General features: G+C 36.8%; 1 protein-coding gene across 2 annotated transcripts; it reads right to left on the bottom strand.

The window, feature by feature from the left end:
- Positions 1-2,216: 2,216 nt before the first annotated feature.
- On the bottom strand, positions 2,217-8,760 carry LOC110773355 (MLO-like protein 11). Of its 2 annotated transcripts, XM_021977867.2 has the most exons (15): positions 7,615-8,756; positions 7,431-7,488; positions 7,051-7,286; positions 6,661-6,777; positions 5,865-5,925; positions 5,650-5,738; positions 5,346-5,420; positions 4,828-4,913; positions 4,492-4,541; positions 4,195-4,235; positions 3,650-3,820; positions 3,470-3,505; positions 3,251-3,318; positions 3,109-3,169; positions 2,217-3,026 (listed from the first exon to the last, which is right to left on the bottom strand). In XM_021977867.2, the coding sequence occupies exons 1-15, from the start codon at positions 7,738-7,740 to the stop codon at positions 2,631-2,633; spliced, it is 1,671 nt and encodes a 556-aa protein (XP_021833559.1). In that variant the 5' UTR covers positions 7,741-8,756; the 3' UTR covers positions 2,217-2,630. The 2 variants fall into 2 exon arrangements, with proteins under 2 accessions (XP_021833559.1, XP_088108346.1); XM_088252220.1 differs by lacking the exon at positions 5,346-5,420 and having other exon boundaries at positions 7,615-8,760.
- Between the last annotated feature and the right edge of the window lie 655 nt (positions 8,761-9,415).

Here is a 9,415-nt window from a genome sequence, read left to right as displayed (position 1 = left end):
TGAGAGAGCTACTAGAAGTTGTCTTGGCTTATCCAAAAGTAAATAATGTTTGGGAGATTCACTATTATAACCAATATAGGGAGCCCAAATTATAAAAATACTCTCTATGAAATGGACTTTAGAAATACACCCGAAGCTCATTTACAACATAACAAAAGAGCTTTTAACTTCTTTTAAATTACAAAAATATCATTGATCTCTTAAAACAAACCAAATCCCCAAACATCATAAAAGAGCCTAAAATACTCAATAGGGTATCAAAGTAATTTAATAATCAAAATTAAATTCAATAAGGCCAGCTGTCATTTTTTGGGTTTGTTTATAGAAATTAAATGGTGTAGGGTTTATTTATAGTTTTAGTGCTAAGAATGGGTATATGACTAAATATCAATGTTTTTGCTTATCTTTACTTTGATGAAGCAAGCTCCATATAATAGGGTTTAATGAGAAGTACTTTTATTCAATAATTTATGAAAAATATGTGAATTTTACCAGCATTGTTTTCTAAAAATATTTTATCGTATCTTTGAGAAGTGAGAGGAAAACACGAGTATTTTTTTAATAATACGTACTTACATGTATAATACGCGAACTTACTAACTAGGTCTTACAAATGGGATTTGGATGCTTACCTGGTGGTTTATTTGTAAAAAGGCTATTTATGTTCTTGTAATCCCTTCTTGCTAAGTCCTGTGCACGTATGATGCTGCTCATGAAACATCACAGACCTAATAGCCCGAGTTACAGTTTTTGATCCAGCACCAAATTAAAGTTGGCTGTAAACATGATTTTGGACAACTTAGGTAATTTGATATAACCAATCTGAAAATCTAAAGTCTTTTCAAAATGTCAACACCAACAAGTTTCATTCCTTGACCTCATGTCGTATAATATTTTGTAACAAAGTAATTTGACATGCCTTGTCTTGGGTATTTACAAGATCTTGGTAATGTTAAAACCGTGCTGATTGTTGTGGTATCTGCTCACAGAAGGTTCATGATTCCGGACTTTAAGCAACTAACAATCCGCCAGTGCAGGGCTTTTGGTGCTTCCAAGTTTCCGTCTTCCACAAGCAACTACCTTCAGAGCTAGCTAGCCTCACTAGATGTATATATAAATCCATGCAAAATAATTAGAACCAAACAAAAACCAAGATACTTGACAAAGATGGCAATACCAAAATGTGCCTGCAGCATTGGTTTGCCGGTTTTTCTGTGCTTAATTAGCTTGAGCAATGCCCACAAGGTCATTAAATTTGAGGCCCCTGCCGGGGTCAATCGAAAGATGATGGGCCAAGATAAGCCAATGGGCCAAGGGTTTGGCTCAGGTGTAGGCATTGGCACTGGGACTGGGACAGCTGTAGGCATTGGCAAGGGCATTGGCTCCGGTGGCAATGGTGTAGGAATTGGGGAGGGGTATGGTATTGGCACAGGTTCTGGTCATGGGGAAGGCACTGGTATTGGCATTGGGAGAGGCTCTGGAAATGGTGGATATGGAGAAGGCAGAGGAATTGGTATTGGGACTGGAAATGGTGGATATGGAGAAGGTAGAGGAATTGGTATTGGGACTGGGGATGGAGGATATGGGGAAGGTAGGGGAGTTGGTATTGGGACTGGGAGTGGTGGATATGGGCCTGGAAATGGCCCAGGGGCCTCGGGACCCGGGTACGGAAACAGCGGTGGTAGTGGGTTTGGGTCTGGAGTCGGCATCGGTACTGGGTCTGGGTCTGGTGGGCATGGAAACAATTGCGGTGGGGGTGGATTTGCTCCTCCTCTCCCGGGTCCGGGTTACGCTGGCAATCCAGACTGTGAGTGCCCTGGTGCTGGTTTCCAACCAGGCCAGCCCAATGGGCTCACTTACAACAAACCCACTCAGCATGAGCAGATGACGCCTACCAAGATGGGTGGAGGGGAGCCTATAACACCAAATATACCACCAGATTCATCAGATTCATCAACCAAGACAGCAAATGAAGCCCACCATCACTCTGCTGCAGAGCTTCATAACTAGATATTCATGTAGTCTAAAGAAGCTGCCAACTGCAGAGCTTCATGTCTGTCAATTAAAGCTTCAGAAAATAACATGCTATTCTAATAAAATCTACGCAGTCTACCATGTCTTTCTAGTTGAATTTACCACATACAATCATATAAGATCCAGCAGACATTTGCCCCTTTTTCTAAAACTGCTATTATAAAAAAAGACGCTTACGAAAATTCATCCAAACGGGTAGTTTTGATCAATTCATCAGCTTAATAAGTAACACTAGCAAGATGCCTCAATGCCAAATACATTTGAACATTAACAGCAAGCTTCATTAATGTTACTGTCCAACTAAACAACTAACTCACATCATGGATCAGTAGTCAGTACTATCTGTGAGTTGACATTTACTAAACTTTATATCTCTATTGCTGGAAATGTTTACATTCTAACTACTGCAATATCGTGTCACACGCGTTACATCTCGCAAGTATCCTATGAGCTCTAACCCTTTCAAGTATTTTTCAGATTGCATACAGAGGGAAGCAAAATCTACACAATTCCCTTTTCTAATATTTTCTTATTCCATTTGATCCCAAATTCATTGTCACATGCCTTTCTTCATCATGATTGTAGTCATTGCTTCATTACCTTCTGCTTGGCATTGAAGCGGATCTTGGAATACTCTCTGTATGAATAGTCAATGTAACTGGTGAAGAAACAGAAACAGAAGCCGATGGTCGAAGAAGGGGTGTGCCCACCCTACTTGAGTTTTCATTAGCAGCTAGGCAAGGACTGGTCATAGAACTAGAAACTGGTTGCAACTCAATTCCATTGTGTATATTATTAGCATCAATTGCAGGATTATCGAGCATTGGATGATCATCTTCCTCAAGTGACATTACTGTGCTTGTGTCTGTGTGTATCGTTGACTCATCATTGTATATGCCTAGCCTTCTTTTCCTCCTAGCTGCCTTTCCCCACCCATGAATTGTTTCTCTTATCCTTTGTGGAATTAGTGCCGCCTTATAATTTGTTCCCATCTAAAAATAAATGTAAAATATAAATATTGTCAGAAAACGACTCTGTCTTTTTTATGCATAATATATGTATATCTGGTTGTACCTGAGTAACCAAGGCATACAGCGGCAAGGTGCTGTAGCTGCACAGGAACTGCCCAGCAAACCTATAAGATAATTGACAGTAATATAAGACCCATGATTGACAAAAGTGAAGAGTGTCATAACCAGTAAAATTGTTTGCTTACCCTACAATCAGCCTTAAATAGACGAGCAAATGATTTCGGATAAAGCAAGAATTATACCCAAATTGCCACTGTAATCAAATAACCAAGAGATTTTGTTAATCTTAAATGATCCTACACTGTTTCAAATAAAGTTTTGTTGGCCTTAAATGATTGAATAAGTTGTTTCCAACTTCCAAGACTCCACAATGAGTACCAAGCTAGTCATGGAAAAGGAATTACCCAAAACCAAAAGAAGGAAGCCAATTCAAATGCATTCTGCAAAATCAGAATAGATAAAATAAAGAAAAGAAAAACAAAGGTATATTAGTTCTAGCATTGTGATATGTGATACAAGTCATTAAAGAACATAATGATACAATAAAACAAGACATGCCCGGCATCACGATAACCATTGCAAACCTGGAACAAACTAAAATGGATCAAGGATAACAAAAGTTCAGGCTTCTTGAACCAGAAAAGATCATCCCGAGGCCTCAACTTTGCTCCTGGGTAGGATCCAGTTATACCAGCATTCTCTAATGCCAGGGTTGCAATAACATGCTGCAGCTTCATTCCCACAAGAAGAACTAACTGCACATGAACAGACAATGAAATTAGAGTAACATAAGAAACACACGACTGTGTAACAGATTTGAGACAAGTTTATTTACAGAAAATTCACTACTCTTATAGCTCCACTCTCTGGATATAACATCTTTATGTGTGATGTGTTTCTTTTGTAGTCATAGTCCATTGGTAGTTATACTTCTCCTCAAAAGAGAAGGTCACAAGTTCAAATCCCCTCCCCCAAATGTCATAACCGATCTAAGGAAGAGGTGTGATATGTGTTTTTACAAGCGTCTGTTTGACAATGCAAATTTTGCTAGTATCTTAGAGATACATTCATTTTTAGTAAATAGGTGAAAACTAAAACCGAATGAGAGAAAATTAAAATCTACACTTACAGCAATTGGGATGATTGCAATCCAGAAATAGAGATTAGACCCTGTAATAGGTTACAGAAAGCAGTCACATTTTAAAGTTTTCAAGACCAATAATCATCTTATCATGCACCAACTGGCAGTTAGAATGACAAAATAATGAAACATGCAAGCTATAATTATCATTTAAAAGGTGATGAAACCTTAATATCCTTTGAGAGTGAATATTTAAATTAAAAAATCCCTTTGTTTTGTAGCATATTCACGCTAGAACGAACAAGTACCAATTTCACGCATTTCATTTTCAGTTCTACCTCGTACCTTTTATATTAAACAGCATGAAAGCAACAACAAATCCCCAGAGTGGGCCACTGCAATTGATTAAAGAAGAGGCATTTTAGCTATTGATTCTCAGTGGAATTCAACTATCCAAACCAGCAATAACATCCAATAAGGACTTTCAGCACACATTCATGCCTAACATTAATGGTTATCCCATTTGCAAAATATAATTGCATAGTATTAAACGACAACTAATAAGAGAGACGACACCCCTGTATGTGCACAAATACAAACAATAAATAGTTAGAGTCATGGTAACCAAAAATACTGCTCATTTACTATTTCCATTCTTAATTGAAGAAATTAATTTCTTACCTCACACCAACAATCCTTTGGAATTCCTCTTCCATAGACCGAATCATATAGCTGTGAAAATCATATTTTGGTGAAAGGTTGTGATTCTGCCATGAATAACAGAAAGGAGTAAAAATTCATTCAACGGTAGTTAAAATTGGCATTACTAACACATTATCTGCAACGTACTTATAATGTCAAATTACCTGAACATACATATAATAGGTGGAAACAAGAAGAGGAACCAATCTCAGAGCATACAACATCTAAACAATTTCTACCAAAAAACTAAGAGATCACTGAAGGAATGGGGTTTATCATAAATAAATAAAATTATTGAAATAATACAGAAGCTCAGTTACCAGGCATATCAATGCAAACATGATGTAATCGACACTAGTAAATTTGAAGGCGTAATAGTGAAAACCATATCATTAAGGGCTAAGACATAATATTATACTGAGTAAAAAATAAATAAAAGAAAAAACAAAATGTGGAAGACTCATTCTACTCTTCTGATGAATGAAAATACTCGATACCATGATGAAACCCTTGCGGAGTGTTAAGTAGTCAGCACGAACCACTGAACGCCCAAATTGCCGGAAAAAACATGTCTGTATGACAAAGCATTCAACTATAAAAAGCCTTGAATTAAAGCAGCTATTTCCTAATAGCAAGAAACACACAAAGAAAACTCAATAATAACTAGTGGAGTCTATGACAATCTAAAGTACGTTCCACACCAAAATTAAACTGCGTCTTTAAGCTTTGTAATTTAAAACAACATAAATAAGAATGGAGGTACCTATGTAATTTAAGTAAGAAAAATAGAGTTGCACCTACCACCCACATGAAGAAGTTATTCCTGACCACAGGATTTGATGGATTTACAAAGCTAGACTGCCTTCGCATTGTCAACTGGCGTGTGATTTCTGTTACAGAGTATATCTACAGTCATCTCACAGGTAACTTAAAAATCTACATCACATGGCTCATAAAAGTGGGGATCACTAAGCTGATCTATGCACAATTCTAACCAATGCAACATCAGAGTTTACCAGTCAATGAATCATGCCGGTCCATGTGAGCCTCATCCTCCCATGCTCTCCAGCTGTGAATCTGGTCACAATATTACAATGACAAACAGTAATCCATCAAAAATTGCAATGCAATGTTATATTCTCATCTTCTCTTTCAGTAAATACCCACTATCGTCATACACATAACATATCAGTACACTAGATAGAAGTAATAATTAAAGATCAATGAACTTCACTTAAACCAGATAGAATTGAAGAGACAAAGGCTGATATAGATGTGCCTGCGTGTATATACATATATAGAGGTAGAAGGCCTATGAAACGAAACTCTAGATTCACACCTAAGGTTGTGGCTACAGGTGCTAATTACATAAAAGGCTAAGCACCTAGAACAAAGAATCCAAGCCTTCTTCTAGGTAATAGCAGTCATAACTTATCTATTCTTGAACTAATAGCGTGAAAGCAATTAAAAAAATGTACACCTTATGTCAATGAATTTCATTTCGCTGATTTTAATTTCCAGAATTTATAGTTTAAATTTATTTTTCTGCTTTTACTTCAATAAAGAAGACTAACCCATTTGTTTTAGAGTTCTTTCAATGGGAATGAGTAGACATGTTCTTACTCAGGGAAAATGGTAATGTCATAAAGGCCACCAGAAGATATTCAGATAGCTTATTAGAAGTAACTTGCTCAAAGTTGCTGCATCCGTTATCCAGAAGAAAAACAATTCAATGATGAATGGTAGGTTTCACCACTACCTAATAAGATCTGGATGAAGAAGAAGAAGTAGAAATATGAAGAAAATTCTAACCTTCACTATTGCCAACAACATCGTTAAGCAACTGTAGGATATATGTGTTATTGCCATGACAAAGATGAAGCGGTGCAACTGCTCAAGACCTTGATATGAAACAAATGGCTCATAGCCCTGTACAAATAAACAAATTTCAATTTTAACCAAGATTGTTTGCCAAGGCATCACTATAGTTCGTGAAAAATAGGAGGGAAAAGAGAGGAAGAAGTATAAAGCAGTTTCCTTAAGCATTAAAATCATATTCAACAGTAGTACTTCATTTCATTTCATTTTCCAGGAACCAAGTGAATGCATGAGTCATGAACAAGATTTTATAGGAAATAAGAAAGCAAAAATGTACCAAACTAGAATTTTAGTTTAAATGTTATACATGAATGAGTGACGCACCTCTTTGCAGGAATTATGATTCAAGCCATTTAACATTCTCCTAAATGAATGCGGCAGGACAGAAAACATCAACAGCTTCCGTTCCTGGGACGAATTATTTTCAATTTCTTCATCAATTTCAGACCTCGAGCATGGAGAAAAACTGCTATTGTAGAACTTTGATGGAATGCAAATATTGGCTATCATGCTTGAGGTAGCCGTCAAAAGAAGAGAGATAAACCCAAGCAGCATCAACTCTGGCGGCAGCAGGACAAAACATTAAAGCTTAGAAATAGAAAATATAATATGAAATTGTTAGTTAAATGGCTTGATAGAAACGCATCAAAAATAACTTTTTGGATAGTTGAGGGAGGTTGTAAGCAGAGTATTAGGTCAAATACCTTCCTTCATTTTCTCCACAGCTTCAAGCAAGGGTTTACGATTAGTTTTCCGCAACCACTGAAACAACAAAGGAGCATAACCACTGAAGATTACACAAAATATGTCACCTGGTCTCCCTAATTCCACCTAAGTAACAATTCAGAGAAACAAAAACTCATGAAAACTGCTCAGAGTATCACTTACATAACTTAATCGATGGATAGAGCGCTCCACAAGCAGAGAAACAGCAACAAAAATTGTCAAAACAGTAGCAACAGACCATGTTGGAGTCAAGGCCAAAGATCGCATTTCTTGTGTATCTTCCTCCATTCTGAATTATTCTCCTACTCAAATATTTTTGGCTAAGGCTAGCACATAGAACTTCATAAAGGGTACGATCAAAAATAATGCCCCTTAAATGTTAAACAGAACCAAGTTTACAACAGCACACCAAAACTATACCAACCACACCTGCATAATATCAACAGAAAGTCCTAATGTTCTGATCTCTAACCACACCAATGACATTCACAAGGAAAATAAAAAAGATGGGTACTCTGCATTTCTAACATTTAAGCTCAAATTCACCGCCAGCTAGTCACAAATGTATAAACCACAAAAGGGTCTGTGAAGAAAACTTTCAATTTTTCAAAATCAGAAGACAAAAAAAATTCAACTTCAATACCCTCTCTTATTGGGTATTACAAGATGGAGTTGGAGTAATATAAGCAAGCGGATCTTGCTTGGAACCCCCCAGTGTCAGTTGCCTTCTTAGGTAAACCTCACAAGAAATGAACTGGCTTCTTCTCAGTACATTAATGTCTATCAAAGTACCTCTATAACTATTTTTACTCTTCTACTTGCAATCAAAGGAAAATTTTCTGAAGAGAGTAATAAATCCTCAACAACGCTTCTCACTCCTCTGAAGATTACTCACTCTCTCCAGTATCTTCTGACCAAAAACCGTAACTTTTTCCTCAAACCCTTGAGGCCCTTACCCTTCCTTCCTGCCTTAATTTTCAAGATCAGAGAGCCCAAAAGAAAACTTTTTTCACCACATCTTGCTTGGATCTCATTCTACACGCAAAACAGGGCAGATTCGAGGATTACATAGCCACTGCAGATGTAAAGTAGCAGAACCCAAAATGTGAAACCCAAAACTCTCTCTTTGTTTCTCAGTGGTTCCCCTGTAAATATAATTTTCTTGGGTTCATAAAAGGAAACCAAAAATGGCGAAAAGAAAGAAACTTTATTTTTTCTTCTTGGAGGGTGCATGGGTAAGTTCTCAGGGCTTTTATACTTTAATGGACAACATAGTTTAAACCAAAAACAAAAGAGCATGAGCCTTCGCCAGAAGAGATCTCACTTCTGAGTGCTTTGTTTTTCTTTTTGTCTTTTAACGAAGTTATTTTTTGTTTTTTTGGTCCAAGTTGGGAAAAGATTTATGTGTGTTGCCCAGCTATATACATCGAATAATATTATGTCACGTGTTATTAAACATGTCATAATATTATAATTTGGTATAACAAAATAGTGTTATTTCTGTGTTAAAATGTGAATCATCAAGGACGTCTAGAATGGTATTGCACATGGTTAGTTTGACTGCTATGTCGTTTTCTCCGCACTGATGGCAGATTTGCTTTTGTTGACAGCTTTTGACGCTCTGCAAAAAAAAAACTTCATTTTTTATCAAATAATTTTTAAAAATAGATGCATAAAAGGGAAAATTGATATTTGGAGTTGTGAGTGATGTGTGGAAGGACAGTTAGATGGGTGGGAACCATTTGCTTCAAAAATTAGTTGAAGTTAGTCCAAATTCCATGTGGCCTCTTTTTGGTGTATACCATGTGGCCTCTTTTTGGTGTATACCATGTGGCCTCTTTTATTAAAACAATGACGTTTTAATATCCCAAATTATTCAAGTCTCTGATAGGTTTGCACTTTACAGATACCTCCCTTATTCTTGGTTGGCTGAAATTTTGAAGCAATTAATCATGAACGGCAG

This window comes from Prunus avium, chromosome 4 (genome assembly GCF_965620075.1).
Source record: "Prunus avium chromosome 4, drPruAviu1.hap1.1, whole genome shotgun sequence".
Lineage (NCBI taxonomy): Eukaryota > Viridiplantae > Streptophyta > Magnoliopsida > Rosales > Rosaceae > Prunus > Prunus avium.
Note: the sequence above shows the minus strand (reverse complement) of the source record. Positions and strands in the feature narration are given on the sequence as shown.